Raw genomic sequence first — 25,374 nt, forward strand, 5'->3', positions numbered from 1 at the left:
TCAAACATTAGTTTATTTTCCGCAACCATTCTACCATATTTATTGATCTTTAAATTAGTAGTTGGTGTTGTGGTACTAATGTGATTACAATCATACATATTATGACGTAAAAGCAATCTCTCATCAGAAAAATATATCAAACATCCGTCACAAAAATATTTTTTCTGTCTATGAGCTGATAGTTGATTAGAAACTAATCTTGAAAGATCTTTGATCCAACAATAGTGACCATTACCGGAGTCATCAGTTATAAACAACAAATTGACATGTCTCCGGAGTCTTCTCTGTGAGTATCGCAATGGACCAATCACTTCATACTTCATTTTACCCTTCTCAAATGTACTCTCTAAACCGTAAACATTAATTGAAATATCATTCCTATCTTCGAATATTTCGATACTCTTATTATTAACTTTAACCGGAAAATCCATACCTGTGACATCTAAAACAGTGGAAAAATGTGGATATGACGTAAGTTCGGACACTCGACTATCTGCAGGATATAATGCTGATGTTATAGCCCAAGCAAAACAATATTGATCTTCATTACGAACATTCACAACAGCTTTCTTCCATTGAATACATTGAGGCAGCTTCACATATGAACGTCCTTCCAGTGGACTGTATTTATTAATGTTGACCTCGAGAAACAATATTTTTTCACAAGTCCAACCTGAATTATAAAAAAAAAAAAATATTACTATTCAATCTTATTGAAATTTTTAAAAAATAAATACCTGAGTCACGATCCTGGAACTCAGTCGTTTGAGCCACAATTACATCACGGAATCCATCAAAAACAGCATTCAAATCTGAAGATTGGTCCACTATTTTATTTTGGGAATTAAATGACTTCGTGTCCCTCGAATCATCAGTCTGAAGAATATAATTCCCAAAAACTTCCATATTCACCTTGATGCTTTTATGGATCCTGATGGCTGATTCCAGTAATTCAATGACCTTCTGCCTAATCTTATTGAAAAATGACATGTAGTCACTGGTTACAATCGAACTCTCCACCCTGTATGTAGCAATGCGGCAATTGAATGCATTCGTTATAATTTGAACACCGTCAGACAATTGAACACATGCATTATTTTTATGACTCATGGTTCTTCGGTGAGAATTCACTTGGCTCATAGGAATTGTCACATTACAACAATTGCACGTATACATAGGTGTTGCATTATCCACTCTCACCCGTTTCACTGCAGGCCCTCCTTGGCAACTCTGGAGCTGATGCCGACGAAGATTATCACTACGAGTGAAAGATTTACCACAGTCACAGGAATACATTTTATATAATAGTTCTCACTAACTCACTTGATGTAAACTGACATAGCCAACACTCTACGCTTCTTAAATACACTCTGATAGGACCCGTCAAGACGTCATAGCCAACCCCACTTCTCAACTACATGCGCCAAGATTACCTCCCAACTGAATGCGATAACAGATGTCGATATACGAGCAAGCAGTGGTCGTTGCGGTCTCGGAGAGGGTAGACGCTAGGCAAACAGTCCTCGGCTGCCGTTGTGTCACCATCGATAGCGGGGCTAGAGCGAATCTTCATCGCTTCGGGAGAGGTGAGGGCAGACCGATGAATACGCATTACTTTGCCACACGTCGTGGAGTGAACATGTCGCTCTCTAGCCGTTGAACGGTTATTGCTGTGACGTCACTCCACTACTAACTTGGTGCCCTAACACCGATGGAGCATTTATTACTTGGAGGATCTTCGAAGTATGCAGACGTATGTTTGTACATAGACAAACAAGCACATGATGAAACCCTGTACCGTGCATTCTCCTACACACACACACACACACACATAAACACACAAAATCTCATATGAAAAAAAAATCTGAACGATCCATGCACCAGACACTTCAAGGTCACAACGCCTTGACTTCACTGCACAACAAAAAAACTTCACCAAACAACAACCAATAAAAAAAAGCAATTAATACGTCATAGTGGTGGGGGAGGCCGAGAATCAGCTGTAAACAACTACTGTTGTTCATGCCCTTCTCGAAAATATGCTCAATCTAGTAGCAAAAGATGTGCTCATCAACATTGTGATTCGGAAAACATATACATCCATTGTTAATTAAAGAAGATTTACTAAAACTCGAAATTTATAAAGATGAGATTTCTTTAGGAAAAAAGTTTTGGCTTCATACTTCTTCATCTTGATACAAAAAAATGTGGGAATCTTCCAAAGAAAGGAAGCAATCAATTCAAAAATGTTATCTCTATACAAAGACATGTACATTATACAGAAAAGTAACTTTCAGACCAAAACTGGAAGAGAAGCCCTCTCGAAACTTTCATATAAACGTTGATCTACATGAAAGAAAAATATTCTCGAAACAAATACTTTCATATGAAAACTGAATTATACAAAAAAACACTTTTCTCTATTTACTTTATATTCCAAATATCCGTTATGGATTTGAATCAGATATCATTCACAGGATTGCTACACAATACAGTATATGAAAGTGATAAATTTTCAATTCGCATGAAAAACTGTCATCCTCACCTTGCCTAATCGGCTCTTTAGTGCCAAATCTGGATAACATTTCAAGAGTATATTATGTATTTGTGACTTACATAACCTTTTAGCATTTGCTGTCATTGAATAGAAATACTGTCATTCCTGTGCGCTTCTCAACCCCTCTATAATTAGAATCAAATCAATTCTTACTGAAGTTATCACCAACTAAAATAAGTAGTAATGAATTACTGATTTATTATTGAAGGTTGGTGAACAATTTATCGTTCCTGAAAATACTTTTCAAAAGTAACGAAAAACGGCTTTCTGTAGAATTTTGACGAATTAGCAATGAGCTCTTGCCCCATTTCGTCGACCTCTACTACTGTGTATTCAATATTCAGAGGAACAGCAAGATTTTCCAAGCTGTACTCGAAAGGTCAATGCTCACACCAAAATATGTTAGGTTACCCTAAAGACAGGATGTTGGAATATGAAAAGACGGCGATATGTGAAATAAGCTGTGAGACTTGTGACCAATAATACGCCGGTTAGATCAAGCGAGCTATTAAAATTCGCTTCAAAAAACGTGTAGTTTATATCTGATAAGGAAGACCAGAAAAGTCTAGTGTCGCTAAACACACCTTAGAAACGGCAATAGAATGAGCAAGAACTGTCTGAAATTTTTGAAATCGGCTCATGACAAAGGAACTTTCACCAAACATTTTCTTTCAATTTCTACTCAAAATCATTGATGTTTGTCTGAAAGTGGAAGTATATCCCGTTATATATGAATAGAGACTTATTGTAGAGTTAGGAATCAGTAAAGACGCCAAGTTCGTTTGGTGAAAGGCGCGTCGAAAAGAGTATTCCTCTTCTGGTGTTTGGGTAAAAACTTAGTTTTGAACTCACTTTACGCCAGAGGTTATAGTGACACACATAATTTCAGTACCGAATGTTCATTTCGAAGGGGGGGGAGATATTACCATATAACCCACCATAAATCCACCCTTTGACTAATGCAACTGATATTCGACTTTGGAAGAAATGACCAGTACTCTGTCATTGAGATGAAACTCATTCAGAGATGTTGTAGAGATCAATTCAATCCTTCGACTACTTAAAGATGGGACAAAACAGACACTCTTGATTGAAAACATTGAAGACCGTGGTTTCTCCAAGTACCTGATGTTTACCACAAAATTGATGTGGAAAGGTATGAATTCTTTACTGAATAATTCAACTAATGATAATGAAAAAATTAAGTTTAAGTTTAAATCTGAACGGTATGAATATTGATAATCCGCTTGAAATATGTGAAGCAGTTAATTATCATTTCGTTACAATAGGTAATGAACCAACAAATACTAACCCTAATACATCAAAAATATCTAATGAAATTCAATCTTTTTATCTATGTTTTTCGAACCTATTTGTTTATCTGAAATAGAAGATATTATTGATCAACTCAATCCTAACAAAGCACGTGGATTTGATGAAATTTCTGTAAAAACTGTGAAAGCAGTCAAAACTGAAATATCGCCAATTTCATTTTATATCATTTCCAAATCCTTCGAAAGTGAAATAGTTCCAAAAAAATTAAAATTGCAAAGGTTTCGCCATATATAAAAGTGAAAAAAAAAACGATTTGATCAATTATCGACCAATTTCTGTGCTTCCCGTTCTTGCAAAAATCTTAGAGAAACTAATACATATGAGGCTCATGAACTATTTGGAAAACAATAACCTTTTATATAAAAGTCAATACGGTTTTCGCAGATCTAGTGACATAAAGACAGCGGTAATGGATGTAGTGTCGCAAATCCAAATGGAAATTGATAAAAATAAGAAATGTTGTCTTTTGTCCCTCGATTTGTGCAAAGCTTTTGATTCAGTTGACCATAGTATATTGTTGAAGAAATGATTCAATATTGGAATCAGAGAAAACCTTCTAGAATGATTTCAGAATTATTTATATGAAAGAAGACAATATGTTCATATAGCTAATCAAAAAAGCTCTCTTCAAAAAATAACTTGTGGTGTACCCAAAGGATCTATCCTTGGTCCGGTTTTTTTCCTTATTTATATTAATTCACTAGCCAATTTGAAATTTAATGGTATAATTAAACTATCTGCTGATGATACTACCATAATATATTTCTCAGACAGTTACTTACGATAAAATTAAAAATTATATGAAGAATGATTTGGATGAAATTCTCATTTGGTTTGATGAACATAAGTTGAAGCTTAATTTCAATAAATGTTCATATATGAATATTTCCCTAAGATTGATTGATATTTCAACTAATTCGATTATGTTTGATAAAAATTCTATTAAATATACAAGAACAACAAAATTTTCAGGCTCACACATTGATGAGAAACTGTCATAAATATCGAAAAAATTAGGAAGAAAACATCTCCTCTTATTGTAATTTTTTTACAAAATTATAAACTTTATACCTTTGAAATTAAAAAAAAAAATATATTCCAGTCTCATTTATTCACATTTGCACTATCTCATTTCTATTTGGGGAACAGCAGGTAAATCTATGATAAAACCTCTGAAAACCTCACAAAAAAAATAATAAGAAGCATTTATAAATTACCATATTTGGAACCAACATTGAACTTATATAAACCAAACCTTTTATTGGACTTGAATTCACTCTATGAACTCAAAACTACCTGCTTCATTCATTCTGTAAAAATAATACAAAGAAATCAAACTTAAATTTTATTCCAATTGGACATATTCACAATCATGCCAAACCAAATTTTTGTCACAAATTAAGATACAAACAAAATTTGGAAAAAAGTCGATATATCATGATGGGATCATTATATATAATTCAATTCCTGAAAAAATAAAGGAGTATTATTTCATTACAAAATTCAAATATCAATTGAAAAAAAAATCTAATCAGTGGAATTTCATAGTTTGCATTTTATTTCTATTATATATATATATATATATATATATATATATATATATATATATATATATATATATATATATATATATATATATATATATATATATATATATATATATATATACAGTGTGACAGTAGAGGGGAAAAGACGGGTCTGGACCTCCTCCCAAGGGTATGCCCCCCCAGATACACACCACTGACTGTGACCTTGATTCGTTTTTTTATTCTCTGCCTATGAGTTGACCTTGAGTTGTGTGTAACATGATGAGGTGAAACCCCTTTTTTACTCTCCGCCCATGACTGGCATTGAGATGTGTAATGAGGTGAAACCCCTTTTTTACTCCCCGCCCATGACTGGCATTGAGATTTGTGTGATGTCATGACCGTGAACCGCTTTTTACTGTACAGCTATGATTTGGCCTTGCATGGTCACATGACCTTGGAAATTTCCTAAGCGATTTCGAGCTTCGAACACGTCATATGACCTTGGGAAAAATTTTGAACGATATTACTGATGTATTACCTTGAGTTTGAGTGATATTTAATAAAATGACGTAGATTTACCTTGCATTGGAGTGGGGGGTTATGCACATATAACATGTGTGTTGTGAATGTTTCTTTTTTGTCCGTATTCTCATCATAATCGTGTGGTATTATATAAAAGATGTATACGTGTAGTGAATGTGGAAATAGTTTCACTCGGAGTGATAACTTGCGTCGTCATCAGCGAGAATCATGTATTCTTGCAAATAATGAAGGACCATCAATGTCGAAGAGGCCTAGGTTAAACGCTCCAGTAGTAGAGGGGGAAAGACGGGTCTGGACCTCCTCCCAAGGGTATGCCCCCCCAGATACACACCACTGACTGTGACCTTGATTCGTTTTTTTATTCTCTGCCTATGAGTTGACCTTGAGTTGTGTGTAACATGATGAGGTGAAACCCCTTTTTTACTCTCCGCCCATGACTGACATTGAGATGTGTAATGAGGTGAAACCCCTTTTTTACTCCCCGCCCATGACTGGCATTGAGATTTGTGTGATGTCATGAGCGTGAACCGCTTTTTACTGTACAGCTATGATTTGGCCTTGCATGGTCACATGACCTTGGAAATTTCCTAAGCGATTTCGAGCTTCGAACACGTCATATGACCTTGGGAAAAATTTTGAACGATATTACTGATGTATTACCTTGAGTTTGAGTGATATTTAATAAAATGACGTAGATTTACCTTGCATTGGAGTGGGGGGTTATGCACATATAACATGTGTGTTGTGAATGTTTCTTTTTTGTCCGTATTCTCATCATAATCGTGTGGTATTATATGAAAGATGTATACGTGTAGTGAATGTGGAAATAGTTTCACTCGGAGTGATAACTTGCGTCGTCATCAGCGAGAATCATGTATTCTTGCAAATAATGAAGGACCATCAATGTCGAAGAGGCCTAGGTTAAACGCTCCATTATCTCCAGAAATGCAAACCTGTTTGTGTTGCAATTTGAATATTGCAAGTGATCAGATGAATATTCATCGGAGGACTTTGCAACATAGAACAAATGCATGTATTCAATATGGGGACGGTGTTAAAATCATACGCACAGCATTCAAGTGTAGAATTGTGAGCTATAGAGTGGATAGTCAAAACCGTCACATTGATTACCCAACATTTTTCAATGAATTGAAGCAAAAAGTTTTTAAACTACTCGAAGAAGTGTTAGTTATCCATAAAAGTGTGAAAGTCAATATGGAGGTGTTTGGACGTTACTATCTTCAAACTAAGGAGAATTTAGAAGTAAAATCATTCAATAGTCCCAATCAAGTTGTCGATCAATCGATGGATTTGAATGTGATTTATAACATTTTTATTGATGCTTTAACTGCTCAAGCAATGGAATTTCAACATCGAGATTCAGGTAAGTGATGTATTCACAAAATTGGTTATTAGATGTGAAGAGAAAATAAATTTTCAGGTTGGACTATCGAGGAAATTCTGTTTATGGAAGTAAATGTTAACAAGTATAGTCCCCTTGGAGGCTCTTCTTATATCAAGTTACCCAAATTCATTGAGTTGAAGAAAAGTGTTGTGAATGTTATTAATCAAGATCAATACTGTTTTGCATGGGCTGTAACTTCAGCTTTGTATCCTGCCAGTGTGAGAGTGTGTGAAATTTCATCTTATCCTCACTTCTCTACCGTGTTGAATGTAGCAGGTATGGATTTTCCAGTAAAGTTGAAAGATATTCCTAAATTTGAGATTATGAATGATTGCTCTATCAATGTTTATGGTTTAGAAAAATGTTTCAAAAACGGTAAAGATTCATATGATGTTGTAGGCCCGTTACATTATTCGAAACGTAGACTTAATAGTCATGTGAATCTGCTTAATATAATGGATGATTCTGGTAACAGTCATTATTGTTGGATTAAAGATTTATCGAGATTAGTATCATCTCAAATATCAGCACATGAACATAGAAAATATTTCTGTGATGGTTGTTTATTATACTTTAGTAATGAGCGGGGTTTATTGCGACATCAATTGAATGATTGTAATCACATATCGACAACAACACCAACCCCTAAATTCAGAGTTGATAAATTCGGTGAATGCGTACCTGAGAATATTTTGAAATTTGAAAATATTGAGAAACAGTTGAGGGTTCCATTCACGGTGTATGGAGATTTTGAATCAATCCTTAAACCACTGCACACAAATGAGCCAAATCCTGCTAAGTCTTTCACAAATCGAACCTATCTTCATGAACCATACGCTTTCTCATATTTCATAAAGTGCTCTTTTGATGATTCAATTTCAAAATTCGTATTGTATAGAGGGGCTGATGCATCTAAAGTTTTCATTTCAAAGTTGGAGGCTGACGTCACCAATATATATCACAAATATTTGAAAAATATCGTTCCAATGAACCCTTTGACTGTTGAGGAAGAAAATGATTTCAATAATGCCACTACATGTGCTATATGTGGAAAGACATTCGAAGAGAATGACATTAAAATCCGTGATCATTGTCACCTGACAGGAAAAAAAAATATTGGGGCAACACATTCCATATGTAATCTCAATTTCAAATTGCCCAATTTCATTCCGATCATTTTCCATAATCTCAGTGGGTATGACTGTCACTTGTTCATAAAAGATTTATGCACCAATAAAAGTAAAGTTGACGTCCTCGCTCAAACTAAAGAGAAATATATTTCTTTCACGAAACATTTATTTATGGAAAACAAATTAAATCGAAATGGGCAATTGAAAAAAGTATTTTTGAAATTAAGGTTCATTGATAGTTTCAAATTTATGAGTGCATCTCTTCAAGAGTTGGGCGATAATTTAGATGAGAAACATTTTGTGGAAATGAGAAAACATTTTCCAGAAAATGATAAATTTAAACTTATGAGACAGAAAGGTGTTTTTCCATACAGTTTCATCGATTCTTTAGATAAATTGAATTATTCATCTATACCATCAAAGGCGGACTTTTTTGACAAACTGAATGAAAGACATATTTCTGATAATGAATATGATAGAGTGAAGCAGGTATGGAAAACATTCAATTGTCGTGATTTGGGTGAATATTCTGATATTTACTTAAAATCAGATGTTCTATTACTGTGTGATATTTTCGAAAATTTCAGAAACATGAGTTTGAGTACATATAAATTGGATCCTGCACATTATTTCACATCTCCAGGACTTTCTTGGGACGCTATGTTGAAATATACAGGCATCAAGTTGGAATTATTAACTGATATAGACATGGTGCATTTTTTTCAAAAAGGTATTCGTGGCGGTGTTAGTCAATGTTCGGAGAGACAGCACATTGCAAATAATCAATTCCTTCCGAATTATAATCCTAATGAAGCTTCATCATTTATCATGTATTTGGATGCAACAAATCTGTATGGTCATAGCATGTCTCAATCACTACCTTTTGGAGGGTTCACATGGTTGACCTCCGATGAAATAAGTAAACTAGATATCGTCAGTATTCCAGATGAAAATTCTCAAGGATACATTCTTGAAGTTGATATTCACTACCCCGTTGAAATGCACGATTTACATTCAGACTTACCATTTTTGGTTGAAAGTATCATACCGCCTGGGTCAAAGTCTAAAATAGCCAAACTTATACCTAATTTGAATGATAAAAATAAATATATCGTTCATTATAGAAATTTGAAACAGGCGCTTCGTAATGGTTTAAAGCTGATTAGAACCCATAGAGTTCTCAGATTCGATCAGTCACAATGGTTGAAAAAATATATCGATTTAAATACTAAACTGAGAAATGAAGCCACCAATAAGTTTGAGAAGAATTACTTCAAATTAAATGTGAACTCTATTTATGGGAAAACTTTGGAAAATGTTTACAACAGAAGAGACATTCGAATTGTTACACATTGGGAATCTATACGGGGAGGAATGGGTGCTAACGCTTTGATAGCTCGCCCTAATTTCAAAACATTATCCATAATTGCAGAAGACTTTGTAGTCATACATATGGATAAAGTTAAGGTTTGTTACAACAAACCATTGTATCTGGGGTTTAGTATAATGGATATGTCGAAAACTGTCATTTACGACTTTTTCTATGATGTTATTAAAAAACATTTCGGATCACGTTCTTCTCTTCTCTACACCGACACAGACTCTTTGATTTTGAAAATAATGACAGATAATTTTTATGAATTTATCATTGAGAATGTTGATAAATTTGACACTTCCAACTATCCGTTGGAAAATAAGTTCCATGTGCCAGTTACGAAGTCGGTAATTGGAAATATGAAAGACGAACTTCCAAACGATACTATTATTAGTTTTCATGGGACTGGAGCAAAAGCATATCACATCCAAAGTGTGTCAAATGAAATTAAAAGGGCTAAGGGTGTCAAAAAATCCGTGATTAAAAATCGGATTTCAATTGACGATTACATTAGGATTGTTGAAACAGGTGGAACAATATTGCGAAAGATGAATGTATTCAGAAGTGATTTACATGATATTTATACTTTGATGTGTAATAAAGTTGCTCTGTCGCATAACGATGATAAAAGATTCATAATTCCGAATACTACCAAAACATTACCTTGGGGTCATTCCGATATTGAATTTTATCAAACAAGCTCCCAACAGAATCTGAGAATTCTTTTGGAAGTAATGAAAGATTCCAACAATACCATCGATGAAAACCTAGATCTCCTTATTGCATTATTGGAAGAGCAATCGAGTAATTGAATTTTACAAATCTAATTTTTGCTTTTAACATTTTGGAAAATTCATATTTGACGAAAAGAATCGTTCAAATCGTTTGTGGTGTCACTATAAATTAGAATTAAGATTTCATGTTCATAAGTGATTGAGTCACAATTAGTTTAGCGCGAGTATATGATTTAGAAAAAATATTCAGTTATTATATTTTATTCCAAAAACTGACAATTGCGCGTATTCGCCATTTTTGGGAAAAAAGGATGTTTAGTATCTAAGTTTTGTAACTTTGTGGGTAGAAAATATCGATATTCAAACAAAAATTTATGATTATATGTCTCTGAAGTCTAGACAATTTCATTATTTTAATGAAGGGAAGCGAGAAGATGTTTGGTTATTTGGAGAAAAAATATTTTATCATTATATGCTGTTGATGTCGAGACAATTTTCATTCTTTTATTGAAGGGATGCAAAAGGTTGTTTGGTTTATTTTTGGAGAGAAAATATTTTATGATTATATGGTGCAGTATTCTACTCAATCTCATTATTTCATTGAAGGTATGCCAAAGGATGATTGGATTATTTGAAGAAAAAATTCGGGTAGGAAACCCTGACCGTAAAATCCATTAGCACGTTCAGAAGTGCATTGGCATATTTGAGATAGAAACCCTCGAAGAGTCCATTCAGGAACTTCTATAGCGTGTCTAGACAATATTATTTTATTGAAGGGATGCAAGAGGTTGAATGGTTTATTTGAAAAAAAATTCGGGTAGGAAACCCTGATCGTAAAATTCATTAGCACGTTCAGAGGTGCATTGACATAATTGAGGTAGAAACCGTCGAAATGTCCATTAGGATATTCGGGAAGTTTTTATAGGGTGATAAAGGCGGAATTCTAACAATTTTGTGATTATATGACCCTGCACTCTGAACAATTGTAAAATCTCAAATTAGTTTCTACCAACAATAAACTGTTACTACCCTTTTCTTCCATTTTCAATTTTGTATCGTTGGGACAAATCATAAGACTCGAATTCAATCCCCACCAGAAAGGGCTGACCTTTCCGAACAGCAGAACAGAATCAGAAGGGACGACACATCATTCTGTTTTAGTATCTCTTACCCATCGAACTAACTTGGAGTGACACACTCAAGTCAAGTGATATAGTTGACTCAAGCAACCCAATAATCATCAACGATTCTTAGCAGTTGAAGTTATCTCAATGTAAGTACAGTGTACTATATTATTCATTTCGAATTGAAAGGGTTATAATTTTAGGAGTGTTTAGTTTTTTGAATTTCTAATTTGTATTCAATTCAGTGTTCACATAAAATTATCTATTCCAAAAGTATTTTTTTTTGTGTAAATCAACTGATTTTGATGAAAGTAGATGTTTTCGAAAGAGAGTTTTTATTTATACTTAATATAACCTTGAATATTCTGAACAAAATTTGAATGTTTCTGAAAGGAAGTTGAGATGTGACGATGATATATGAAATTCTTTTCTGAAATTGCTTCCTTCTTTTCAGTTTCTAATTTTTTTTTTTGTATAATTCAGTGTTCATGTGAAATTATTAGTTCAGAGTTTTTTTTTCATATAATTCATTGTTTTCTATGAAAGTAGTTGTTTTTATGTAAACGTAATACAACCTTGAAAAGTGTGAAACAAGTTTGAAGGTTTCTAAAAGGACATTGAGATTTTGATGATGTTATATGGAATTCTTTTTTGAAATTGATTCCTTCCTTTCAGTTCAATAAAGCAGCCAGGTGAAGCAACTCCACCAAAGCCTTCAAATCTCAGCAGCTGAAAATTCATCTCGATGTAAGTACAACCTACTATATTATTCATATCAAACTGAAAAGGTTATATTTTAAGATGAGAATAATTTTGGTAAAGAACGGTTATTTATACTTAATACCTATAACCTTGAATATTCTGAACAAAATTTGAATGTTTCTGAAAGGAAGTTGAGATGTGACAATGATATATGAAATTCTTGTCTGAAATTGCTTCCTTCTTTTCAGTTTCAAAATTTTTTTTTTGTATAATTCAGTGTTCATATCAAATTATCAGTTCAGAGTTTTTTTCATATAATTCATTGTTTTCTATGAAAGTAGTTGTTTTTTATGTGAACGTAATACAACCTTGAAAAGTGTGAAACAAGTTTGAAGGTTTCTAAAAGGTCATTGGTTTTTATGTGAACGTAATACAACCTTGAAAAGTGTGAAACAAGTTTGAAGGTTTCTAAAAGGTCATTGAGATTTTGATGATGTTATATGGAATTCTTTTTTGAAATTGATTCCTTCCTTTCAGTTCAATAAAGCAGGCAGGTGAAGCAACTCCATCAAAGCCTTCAAATCTTAGCAGCTGAAAATTCATCTCGATGTAAGTACAACCTACTATATTATTCATATCAAACTGAAAAGGTTATATTTTAAGATGAGAATAATTTTGGTAAAGAACGGTTTTTGTTTTTCTATAAAGTTTTTTTTTTTGTATGATTCAGTGTTCATATGAAAGTAATTGATTTGAATGTAATTTTTGTTTCATGTAATTCAATGTTTTTTTTGAAAGTAGTTGTTTTAGAAAGGGTACATTGTGATTAAAAGTTACTTCTTCGTATATAGTTACCTCTTTTGGAATTGCTTTTTCTGAAAGATTTCCACTGTTTTGTATCAAGGTGATGAAAAGAAAAGATGAAAACTTTTTTGTTAGCTAATTAAATTTAATCATATTATATTGTCTATTATTTTTTGATTTCAGAACCATGTCTTTGTTGAAAGAAGCTTTATTAAAACCATCAAGCTCTGTGAACCGATCAGAAATGTGTGAAATGGAGCGCAGGGATGTAATTGTCCACCAGAACGTGATCATTCAGGAAGGCGGGGAGATACCACAACCGGTGATGACTTCCATTCAGCAGATGCACAATGCTAAATCATTTTTAAATGGATTCAATCCAAATCATGTGGAGATGAATGACAATCCCTCAAACATTGATAATGTGATGGCGACTCACACCCAGAATCTTGATGAGTCACTTCCGAACTTATCACAAACTGTTGTGAGTAACATATTAGAGATGGAGGAAACATATTCGAAGAATATGGGATCTTCACATAGTTCAATCATTCAGAACAGTTCGGATGATGACCTTGAGAGACGAAAAAGAAAAAAAATGGAGAGTGATGAAAAAATAATGAAGAAGGCGAAGAAGTCTAAAAAGTCTACCTCGAAGTCGCCATCTAGAAGGAGACACAAGACGAAACACGAAAAAAGGGATAAAGTCAAGTCGATAAAAGTGAGAGAGATGGAAGTCATAGCAGGACCTTCTACATCACTCCATCAGGTAATTATCATTACTCAAACGCGACAAGATGTTAGTTCATCATATTCTTTCATTCCACAGGTTCCTGAATACGATAATGTTAGTGCTGGAAGCACGCCTCCCCCAACGATTGACCTCGAAAACTCAGACGATTGGTTTTCATTTATGAGATCCAGGAGAGATAAATTTCTAGAGATGTATCACGCTTACAATGGCTTCGAAACGGAATATAGAGCGAAGAAGGAAAAACTTGTTGAACTGGAAGAGCAAGTTTCTCTCCTCAAAGTGGAATGTGAACAAATGAGAGCAGCTCAACGAGAGAGATCTGCTCACATGAAAAAACTTTCTCCCAAAATTCGACAATTGGAAATCTTCAGTAAGGAGATACATGAAAATTCCATCTTACATCTCTTGTAAAAATTTTTATCTTTCCCTATACATTTGCAATTCATGTATCATAATATTTTCTATATTATTTTCATATCTGTATTATTCAGAGCAATCGTGTCGAGAAATCTCCCCCAATAAATATTTTGTAAATATTTTTTTTTGTATGTTGCTAATAAAGTTATATGTGAGTGTCACTTTCTAGTCATATTTAAAAGTGTAAAATTGATTATTCATATTTGAAAAAATGAATAATGAATGTATCAGTTAATCATTTAGTTTAAAAAAAACAAAATAAAGTTATGTTATGCAATTTCTATTTATATGTAAAAAAGTATATTTTATATTTTGAAAAATAAATAAGGAAAATAATGATTAGTCATTTTTATTTCTAAAAAACAAATAATATTTATGTATCTTACTTTCTACTCATAACTAAAAGTGCAAATCTGATTATTTAAAAAATATATAAAAGTAACAATTAGAAAGTTATTTTCAATCTCTGAAAAAATTAAAATGATTGTAGCATTGATTATTAAATGTCATCAATGCCACAGATCAAAAAAAAAATCTACATCCTATATTGAGATGGATGACTCAGATGAAGACAAATCAATGGTTATTTTTCAGAAAACAGAATGAGATTATCATTCATTACATTCAAAAGTTATCTGTCGAAAACAAAGTCAATCGTTAGGGTTAAAACTCCATGTCAGAGGGTATATGACATTTCATAACACAAGGTCGTATGAGATAGTAAAACCAAGGCCAAAACTCCATGTCGGCGGGTATATGACATTTCATAACACAAGGTCATAAGAGATATAAATAAGTTGTGTTCATATATCGAGGTCATGTGACAAATCCTTGGGAAATATCCCAAGGATTTGTGATGTCATTCATTGTCAATGTCGAAAGATTGGAGATTTTCAGCTTCACACTGCAAGTAACAGACCACTTGTTCCCTCATCATGAATCAAGTAACACCGGTTGTGCAAGAAGCCGATTCAACGAGTGAACCATATTTCGTTCCTTCTGAGGATTCAGCTTATGGAGACATTCAAGTTGAAATTATCAATTCAACGGGTGTGGACAACAACTTCGATGGATATTCAGACACCACAATTGATTTGGATGAGGACCGTGGTTTCGAATTCGACGCTGACGAATACGGTCTATTTGACGACCCAAATGATAGCGACGGCGACTTTGGTGTGATGAATGAATTTTTTCCAATCTTTCGGGATTCACCCAGCCCTGACCTTATGGAACCGTATTTGGATGAAGAAATTGTACAAAATCAATTCGCCGACCCCCCAGAAATCATTATGATAGCTGATTCTCCAGATCCTGAAATAGTCGTTATCGATGATGATCAGAATGGTTAGGTTACGCTAGTGTACTCGGAGTGTACATAATTTGGTTGGTGCACACGGAATACTGCGTGATTTGGGGCAGTGTTCAACCTAAGACATTATTTTATTGAAAACTGATTACTCATATCTATCACTTATAGATGTTAGAAAAAAATTAGGTAAGTTCAATACAAAATTCAATGTGAAAAATGAATGATGAATATAAAGATAAAGCCAATTGTTTGTTTCATCTCGTTTTGTGTTGATGTTGTCTCGAAAATTTGTTGTTGCAATGATTTTTATTTTTCAATTATCTACTATCTCTGATAGGTTTTAAATTATTAATATCATCAACACGAAAAAACGACTTTTTGAGCTCTGAAGAAGAATTCAATTGAATTCAAATCGTCGACTAGAATACAATTATTTTTTAAGAAAAAAACTTGGATGTCTCAACAATATACTTTAGTTTATCATGTATATTGTGTCAATCATATTTTTTGAGAAGGACTTTTCTTCTCCATCAAAAGGTTCATTATTAAAATAACATCAACAATAGTGAAATCAATGATATTTATTATAACATTTCATTGTGCAGGGACATTGTTACAAATAATGCATGCATCTAAACGGCGAAAATTCGTCAGAGGTCTGTCACAAGATTCACACCAAGTTTGAGTTATTTCCATCATCGATATAGTGTAATGTAAATCCATATGTTCATATTCGCCTCCATTATTTCTATTTCGATGGGAATAAAATCTAAAACAACACCAACATAATGTGTGGATGCTATCATTAATGCTTCGTATACGCACATGAGAGTCCGTCACACAGTACAGATCTAAATTATTTTCCACTGTCTCACTAATGTTCATCCACCGGCTCCCTATTATAATGTTGCCATTGTCTGTCGCTGGATCATCATCAATGCCTTCATCTTCAAGTTCTGGATCCATTACACCTTCATTATCCTGCAAATTATCAGCAGCAGCTATGGCTCCAACATCTTCTTGTGCTACATCGAATATATCGATTTCTCCTCCGATGTTATCTTCTCCTTCGATAATGATGTTGGGAAGTTCGTCTTCTTCATCCGAAAACCAATTATTTTCATCTTCAAGTGTCAACCTTGTCAAAACTTCATTAATTTTTGCAGAATTCATTTTTCTTTATTTCTGAGTGAAAAGCTTGAAGTTACTAATAGTACTAGTGAAGTGAAGTTTCAGAATCAGCATTCGATTTTTATGATTTGTTCGATTGTGGAGGTGGTAGCCCCACCACTCTTCTCCCTCTATTCTCTCTATGAGTTTATGATAGGAAAAATAGGTTCATGAGAGTGCAGTTGAATTTGTCAGTTGAATATTGCACCATCTAATAGTGAATACTAATATGCCTTTTCCGAAAGAATGGAATTCAAAACCGAAAGTGTGTGGCGATCCAATTAAAATTGATAAAACTATATTTTGTAATAATTGTCAAGGTTATTGGCCTGAGACGTATATTAATCCATGTACTGGTTTGTGTCGTAGATGTGTGTTGGAGAATCCAGTTCCAGTTCCGAGTCCATTCACAATTCCGAAGACGTCAAATGATTCATCTCCTGAAGTATGCGTCCATCATCAGTGCTACAAATGTTTTACCAAAATCGTGTATAACAATATAGGAATTTGTAGAAATATGTGTGTGAATTGTGCATCAAATCGCGAGTTACTAATTCAACGTTGTATGCGTTGTGATAACTACAAAGTAGATTGTTGGAACAATTTATGTAGTATGTGTAGAAATGGATGGATATTATGTGAAAATGTTGGTGATTTCCATCCCGATGAGAACTTTCACTTCCGGGATTGTTGGTGTTTGGAGAGTGAAGATCAGATGAGGAGACTAGAAATCTATGGCAACGTTATTCGATCTTACATTCCATTGGTTATGGTGCCACCTATCACAACGAACGCTAATAATTAAACAAATGCATTAATAGATATAAATGTGATGAATAAAATCAGTTTGAATATTGTTTGTTTTTTTTACTATTTAGAATCAAAATTCAAAAAAAAAATTCAATTTCATTTATATATCTTTATTTTTCATCAAAAACAATAATACTGCAATTACATTAATGAATTTTCATCAATCCAAGAGTTATGATCTCCAGAAAATCCCAACCATTTCACAAATAGGCGACGTCCTTTCTTTTTCAAAACTCGTTCAACCAAATATGTATTGGGATCTTTCGCTTTATTCAACTCCATTTTATAAAAGCAACCTTTGATTGGAGATGTCCATTCACATCTTCTAGCTCATAAGTTATAGGGTCTGTACTATTAATTTTCACAACTTTAAAAAGTTCAGTGGTGAAGTTTGCAGTATAGCCTTTGGCGAATATGTTTTTAAATTTACTAATTCGTACCATATCTCCAATTTTGAATTGACTTTTTTCACGTTTACCACTTGGCTTCTCAGATTTTGTATAAACGAACAATTTTGTAGATGGTTTTACCTCTGCAGGCTTCATGCCAATGGTGCGATGAACTTTGTTGTTATATTGATTGGTAATTTTAGGAAGAACTTTCAACCACTTGTAATGGCCTTGAAGTGAAAATTGTTTATAAAGCCAACTTTTCAAAGTTCTGATAACTCGTTCGGCAATTGAAGCTTTTTTTGTGCCGAATGTTGAGTAATGATTGATATGGTGTTTTCTCATTAACGATGAAAATTTTGAATTATAGAACTCACTACCGTGATCAGATTGTAAATTTCTCGGCACATGCTTTGCATCTTCCAACACACTTGCCATAGCTGCAGTAACTGAATCAGCAGATTTATTTTTCAACGGTTTTGACCATACATATTTTGAATAACAATTGATTACTATGAGTATGTATCTATTCCCGTTATTTTCTTTAGCATATGATTGCATTTCCATCAAATCCATCTGCCACAAGTCCGAAAATCCCTTTATTATTGTCTTTCGACGGGGAAAATTTCGACGCGCTGGCTTATGTATTTCTTTCACAATCTCCCATTTTGCATCACTCATATTACTCAAGATTATTATGTTAAGGATTCACTTCTCTACTGTTCAAGTGCAGGTTTAATTACTGACTGATCAAATTCATCAACTCGCTCAGTAAAAGTACCAATAAATTCAGTTATAACGCTAATTCACATTTCCACATTCCTCAAATCATTTAGTGATGAGTCAGTTTCACAAACTGATTCTGTGTTTATGACTTTGTGATTAATAGACTAATCCTTCTTCACGTAATTCCTCAATTATGGACAATATTCCATTATCGTGGCCGGTATGACCAGCCATTCGTGAACTCCAAAGTAATCGAAGGCGATCAATCAATTCTTCGAGTTTATTCCAATATACATAATCTATATGCTTATTTCTGATATATTTTTTTTGGGTTGGCGGTTTGATCATGCCAGCACCTTCTCTACTAGAGTTTGGCAGAGGGTTTCCATTGGATAATAGTGGTAGAATTATTTCACGATATTTCTTCCAATTATTCGATAGTAGACCCTGTTTTCTTTCATTATATTTATATGCCGCCTTTGTTAATTTGAGTATATCACCATAAGTGCTCATATCGGAAGAGGGAATATTTCCCGATGGTACTTTCATGAATATCAATTTATATAATTTTGGTGTGCCCTGATATGTGGCAATAGTTTTACCATTTTTCTTGAACACAATTTTCTCATCGATAAATTCCACATCAGCTACACCCATTTGTAAATTTCCCGTATCAGTGTTCATGTGTACTCCAAAGACTGTATCGTATGAGGGATTTCCTGATAGTAACTTTTGTATATGCATTTGTACTTCATCACCATTATCAAGTGCATTTGGTGATTCTGAATTTGAAGTTGACAATTGAGAAGATTGATGAGCCTTCGAAAAAGCACCTTCAAATTTTGGTTTCAACTCACTTTTAATTATAGTTTTAGCGGTGAATGGTGTACCACTATCTGTTTTCTGTATAACTCCATTCATTTGAGATAATCCTCCAGTATTGGCAGATATTGCTTTCAATGGTGTTATTATTGGCTCGTAGATTCTCTCGAGTGTTGATTGATCACCTTGGCGACTATTCTTGATATAATTGAATTTCTTTCGAACGGCATCCGTTGCTTCAATTAATTTTCTTTTTAAACATATTTCGTCATCATTTTTCCCCTCCATATTGTTTTCACTCCGAAAATGAGTACAATGAAGTGTTGTCTACACTATCCAGCACTTGAATGAATCAATTATTTCAAGAACGTCAAGGATATATGAAAGCGTCAAATCCTTTTCGATAACGTCCATCTAGCACTTCTCGATCCTTATCAATTACTAAAAATCCATATTTATCTTTCCAACATCTCGCACACATATCTTGAAATTGCTTGAATGTAACATCTGGTGACACATGGTCGGAAAAAATATGATTGAGATTCATATCATCTTGTTTGAACAGCACAATAAAATTTGCATTATCTCGAATCAATTGTTTTGGGACTCGTGAATATGTTTGGGCTAGATAGAAACAATCCACATTTTTATGACGACCCATACTGAAATATGATCGTATAACATCCTGTTTCTCACACATAACATCATCAAAAATGAATATCGAATCCGCTTTGGCATCTGACGGTTCTACTATTTCACCTGCGTTATTGGCGAAGGTGTAAAATCCCAATCCTCTAATTGGAGTTAGCACTTCACGTAAATACTCATATTTAGGTTGATAAAGAGATTTTGAATACAGATAAACATTTGCAAATCGTAATCCTAGAGGATGAGTCAGCAGAGAAATCATAACATTTGTTTTGCCACAATTAGAAGGTCCAATAATCAGTCCGCGAATGGATAGTGGAAGTAAAGATCCATGACGCTGTTTGACACCACTTCCCGATCCACAACCCACTTTTTCATCGAAATTATCGATGGAAAATTGTTGCTTTTGCTGTAGTATGCGCATTGTATGACAGTTGGAGACTATATAAGCAGGGTTCCATATCGATTTCTTTATTTAAATGGGGGTTATGAACCGATGCAGATCTACTAAATTGCATTCGAATAAAGTTGGTAGAGGATTGGTAAATTCACTCATTAATAATCTACCATTCGAATTACACTTACCTGGCTATCAGTATTGCGGTCCCGGCACCAAATTGCAGAAAAGATTGGTGAGAGGTGATCCAGGTGTCAATCAACTGGATGTTGCATGCAAAAAACACGATATTGCATATTCACATAATCCCAACAATCTTGTAGCTAGACACATAGCGGATCAGGAACTTGCTGAAAGTTCTTGGAATCGATTCAAGGCAAAAGACGCTTCTATTGGAGAGAAAGGAGCCGCTTGGCTAATTACAAATATAATGAAGGGAAAACGTCGATTTGGTATGGGTTGCAAGTCACCATCCAAGCCGTCGCGCATACAAAAAAAACGTCCTATCAAGAAAAAAAAAGCTACAAAAAAATTCAAAGATTCTAAGTTAATAGCTTTTGGATCTGGAATCGTTAAGAAAGTGCGCGATGTTTTACACAAAGCGGGAGGAAGTGAATTTATTGTCAAAAATTCTAAAAAAGCAACTGAAATTGCATTAAAAGCTGCACGCAAATATACGCGAGATGCAGGTGGCAAAAAGAGAATTCGCACACCTCGAATCATACCAATTCCTAAAATTGGTGGAATACTACCACTCATTCCAATTTTTGCTGGTTTATCAGCGTTAGGAAGTTTAGCTGGTGCTACAGCTGGCATAACGAAAGCAGTTCAAGCAGCCAGAGCGAGTAGGGAGCAGTTGAGTGAAACAAATCGACATAATAAACACATGGAGGCAATTGCTTTAGGTAAACAAGGGAGTGGTATCTACTTGAAACCTTACCGTAAAGGATTAGGACTATATCTGAAACCTCAAAATCCAAAAAACTCATAGATTTGCTACCTCAAAGAGCTCTCTCCAACATCGACCTCATCTATCACGCTAAGAAAATGATGATTCCATATTTTCGGGGGGTATATATGCGTGATGATTTACCAAAATCAGGACCACGCCGATATGAATCTGCTATAGTAAATCTGGATAGTCGACATGGCCGAGGAACACATTGGGTAGCATACAGAAAAAGCGGCACTTCTGTGAAATATTTTGATAGTTTTGGTGATTTACCCCCTCCCAAAGAATTGATTTACTATTTCTATAAGGGATCAAATTCTATCAATACTATTACTTATAACTATGAGCGTAAACAACAATTCAACACAGTATGGTGTGGTCATTTGTGTTTGAAGTTTCTCCAGAACAAATCATGGAAATAACACCAGCACAGGACAGAAAGAGTATCAAGAGGATGAGTCATTCATTGATCGCATATTCCAGAGCACGCACTTTACGAAAAATGAGTAAAGAACAACTCGCTGATATGCCGAAAGAGGTGTTGATTGGGTGTGCATCACATGAAATTGCATCTGTATGGGATAAGTTACCACAAAACCTACAAAATGATATTGATGTGATGAAGTATCAGTACTGCCAAGAGCATTACAATGATTCCAGCGGCGGCAGCAGCTGTATTTCTGATGTGAATGATGGTCCACCTACAAGAAAAATTTTCTGTTGTTATTGTAAAGTGAATGATGTGAATGTAGTCACACATAGTGATATGGATAGATCGCCGAAAAAGCAACGATTACTCCACAATTTCTGCTGTCAGCAATAAAAAGACTTGAATCAGTGAAAATTCATCAGTCATGTCACGTACGTTTTCATTGTCGGGATACTCTAGCGAGTTGAGCGCCAACTTCTACCCTCCCATCGAATTGGATGCCACCAGTAATTATGGTCTGGGATTACATGGTTTCTACTCTTACAACTCCATATTTAATGTAGATGCTAAGAATAATGTTATCGGCTATTCGCAGACAATAAACTCACCCCCCACTATTATAAAAATTCCACCTGGGGCTTATGAAATTGATGAAATCAATAAGGTGATTCAAAGATTCATCAAATCCAAAGAAGTGAAACTAGAAAATGGGGATGAAGAAAATATCAACGAAGTATTTCTCCTACATGCAAACAACAACACTCTGAAATGCGAAATGCGCTCCAAATATTTCATCAATCTCAAACATGAAAACACCATTGCTGAACTTCTGGGGTTTGATAATAATGTGTTCGGTTGTGGTGAAACACACGAATCAACATTGCCTGTGAATATCAATAAGGTAAGAATAATTCGTGTGGATTGTAATGTTACAGCTGGAGCATATTCAAATGGTGATGAAATCCATAGCATCTTTGAATTTGATATTGATGTAGAGCCCGGTTACAAACTCACCAAAGAGCCACAAAATATTATATATATGCCAATCCAACCTGGGGGTCGTCAGTATCTCGACAATATCACTCTACGCATATTGGATGATAATGGTAAGCTGATCAATTTCAATGGTGAAAAAATAATAGTTAAATTGGAATTGATAAAGCTATAACAATCATCATTTCTCATATGTTGAATCACAACATCAACGACCGTCATAAGTGTATCACAAAAATGAGTGGAGGAAGCATCGATAAGTTTGGTCGCAGAAGTAAGGCTGTTTCAAATACTGTTTTGCGAGGACCACCTGGAGCCGGTTTCAAATTGACTTCCGATGGAAACTTCGATATGGAAAATAAACGTTTGAAAAATATAGCACAACCTGAAGAGAGTACGGATTGTGTTAATCGTGATTATGTTGGTTTTTACATCTCAAAGATTAGAGGAGAAATAGATTCTGACATTGATAAAATTAATTTGAGATTAGATAGAGTAGAAACACATTCCTCATCTGTTAGAAAAGATCTCATTGCGCTTGGACTGAAGTTAGTAGAAACTGTGAGAAATTGTGAGCATATGGAAAAGGATATCAAATCGATGCAATCTGATTTGAAAAAACAACCCTCGATAAGTATCCAAACAATTGACCAAAAACGATGGTGAGCGATGATCATCTGTGAAAAATCAATATAAAGCTGAAACTGATAAAATAGTAACTCAGTATTTATTACTTCCCAGCGCTGTGCAGATGATAATATTTGATGAAGATATAAACTCTACAAGTATTGTAAAAAAAAATGGGATTGTGCTTTAATAGTCATCGATTGCAGCAGCGGCAGCTGATGAATCAACGTAATGCATTTGGTGGAGAGTATAGTCATGTGCATTTAAAGGAGGGGAAATCTAAAAGTCGATTCATTCCACATATGTTAGCCAAACGGTCAAGATATAGAATAAGTGCTAGTAGCGTGAACTTTCTCAAATCCATTGGTTTGAAGGTGCGATATAAAAAATAGTAATAACATGGCTACCATCACCACAAGTGATAAATTGGAGGTATTCGAAGAGCCAATGTTCGACCATTCCCTCATTAGCCTACATGAGCATACATATAAGCCGTATGGTTCACCATATTACAAAAATTCAGATGAAATAAGAATTCCAATCAATTTTCAAGATCTTATACTGGATATAGCAGACAGTTACATTTATATCGAGGGGAAGTTCACACCATCTGATACCACGAAGCAGTGCTACCTATCCAATAACGCCCTCGCTTTTCTCTTCGATGAAATTCGCTATGAAATGGGGGGTGAACAAGTGGTCGTTGTTCGAAAACCTGGTATAACTACAACAATGAAAACGATGATATCATTCGGACAAACACAAGCAAATTCACTACTACCGATAGGATGGGGTCTTGATGTGAATAAACAAGATATATTGGATTCCGTCAGCAATGTATTCAGCGGCAAATTACCCTTGAAGTATCTCATGGGTTTTGCTGAAGATTACAATAAAGGGATATTGAATGTGAAGCAGGAGCTCATTTTGATTATAGCACGATCATTCAAAAATTCATTCATAGGAGAAGTTGATGCAGATTTAGAAATCAATAAAATAGAATGGAGAATCAGACACATTGTGCCGGAAGATCGCCAAAAATTGAAACTATTGAATCGCATCAATAAAAATTCTAATAATGCTAAAGTGAAGGTGGCTTATCGTATGTGGGACCTTTATGAATTACCCACACTTCGTGATACATCCTCAGATATATGGGCTGTGAAGACAACCAACAGTCTCGAAAGACCACGATATATCATTATCGGCTTTCAAAATACTAATCAATCCGAAAATATATCAAAAGATGTTACTAAATTCTCACATGTGAATATTAATAATATTCGACTATCTCTGAACTCTGAAGTATATCCATATGAGCGTTGGAATCTGGATTTCGATAAGAAGTTAGACTCATCAGCCTACTATGCATATGAAAACTTCCAACGCAGCTACTACGATAAAATTATGAGTGAGCCGATGATGGATATTGGCAGCTTTCGCAACAATCCACTATTCATCATCGACTGCTCCCATCAACCCGATGCTATGAAGTCATCCACTGTCGACATCAAAATAGAATTTGAAACACGCAAGGTGAAGTTTCCAGCAAACACCAAAGTATATGCACTCATCCTCCACGATGCTGTTTTATCATATAATGCTCTTAACGGCTCTGTTCAGACTGGATTATAATAAGATTGACATGTAATTCATCATGAAATATTCGATAAATAATAAAACAATCAA

General features: G+C 34.4%; 2 protein-coding genes across 7 annotated transcripts; one reads left to right on the plus strand and one right to left on the minus strand.

The window, feature by feature from the left end:
* Positions 1-6,245: 6,245 nt before the first annotated feature.
* Positions 6,246-14,586, plus strand: LOC141480909 (uncharacterized). 6 transcript variants are annotated; one of them, XR_012464624.1, is made up of 5 exons: positions 6,246-7,348; positions 7,406-11,881; positions 12,408-12,479; positions 12,972-13,043; positions 13,422-13,563. XR_012464624.1 is itself a non-coding variant. In XM_074171648.1 (5 exons), the coding sequence occupies exons 4-5, from the start codon at positions 13,426-13,428 to the stop codon at positions 14,401-14,403; spliced, it is 918 nt and encodes a 305-aa protein (XP_074027749.1). In that variant the 5' UTR covers positions 11,252-11,881; positions 12,408-12,424; positions 12,989-13,043; positions 13,422-13,425; the 3' UTR covers positions 14,404-14,586. The 6 variants fall into 6 exon arrangements, 4 of the variants coding, with proteins under 4 accessions (XP_074027749.1, XP_074027747.1, XP_074027748.1 ...); XR_012464625.1 differs by having other exon boundaries at positions 12,408-12,424; positions 12,989-13,043; XM_074171648.1 differs by lacking the exon at positions 6,246-7,348 and adding an exon at positions 14,068-14,586 and having other exon boundaries at positions 11,252-11,881; positions 12,408-12,424; positions 12,989-13,043; positions 13,422-14,007.
* Positions 14,587-16,383: 1,797 nt separating this feature from the next.
* On the minus strand, positions 16,384-17,998 carry LOC141480910 (uncharacterized). The gene is made up of 2 exons (XM_074171650.1): positions 16,547-17,998; positions 16,384-16,490 (listed from the first exon to the last, which is right to left on the minus strand). Exons 1-2 carry the CDS (start codon positions 16,892-16,894, stop codon positions 16,470-16,472), a joined length of 369 nt encoding a protein of 122 aa, XP_074027751.1. The 5' UTR covers positions 16,895-17,998; the 3' UTR covers positions 16,384-16,469.
* Positions 17,999-25,374: the final 7,376 nt, after the last annotated feature.

Source organism: Leptinotarsa decemlineata, unplaced genomic scaffold, assembly GCF_025532065.1.
Source record: "Leptinotarsa decemlineata unplaced genomic scaffold, Ldec_3_MD MMD2_tig00000026_RagTag_RagTag, whole genome shotgun sequence".
Classification (NCBI taxonomy): domain Eukaryota; kingdom Metazoa; phylum Arthropoda; class Insecta; order Coleoptera; family Chrysomelidae; genus Leptinotarsa; species Leptinotarsa decemlineata.

Excerpts from the sequence above, each read along its gene's own strand:
- LOC141480909 (XM_074171648.1), top strand. The coding sequence starts at position 13,426 with ATGTCTTTGTTGAAAGAAGCTTTATTAAAACCATCAAGCTCTGTGAAC. Across the intron at positions 14,008-14,067 it reads CTTCTACATCACTCCATCAG|GTTCCTGAATACGATAATGT; the intron begins GTAATTATCATT and ends TTCATTCCACAG.
- LOC141480910 (XM_074171650.1), bottom strand. The coding sequence starts at position 16,894 with ATGAATTCTGCAAAAATTAATGAAGTTTTGACAAGGTTGACACTTGAA. Across the intron at positions 16,491-16,546 it reads ACTGTGTGACGGACTCTCAT|ATTTTATTCCCATCGAAATA; the intron begins GTGCGTATACGA and ends GTGTTGTTTTAG.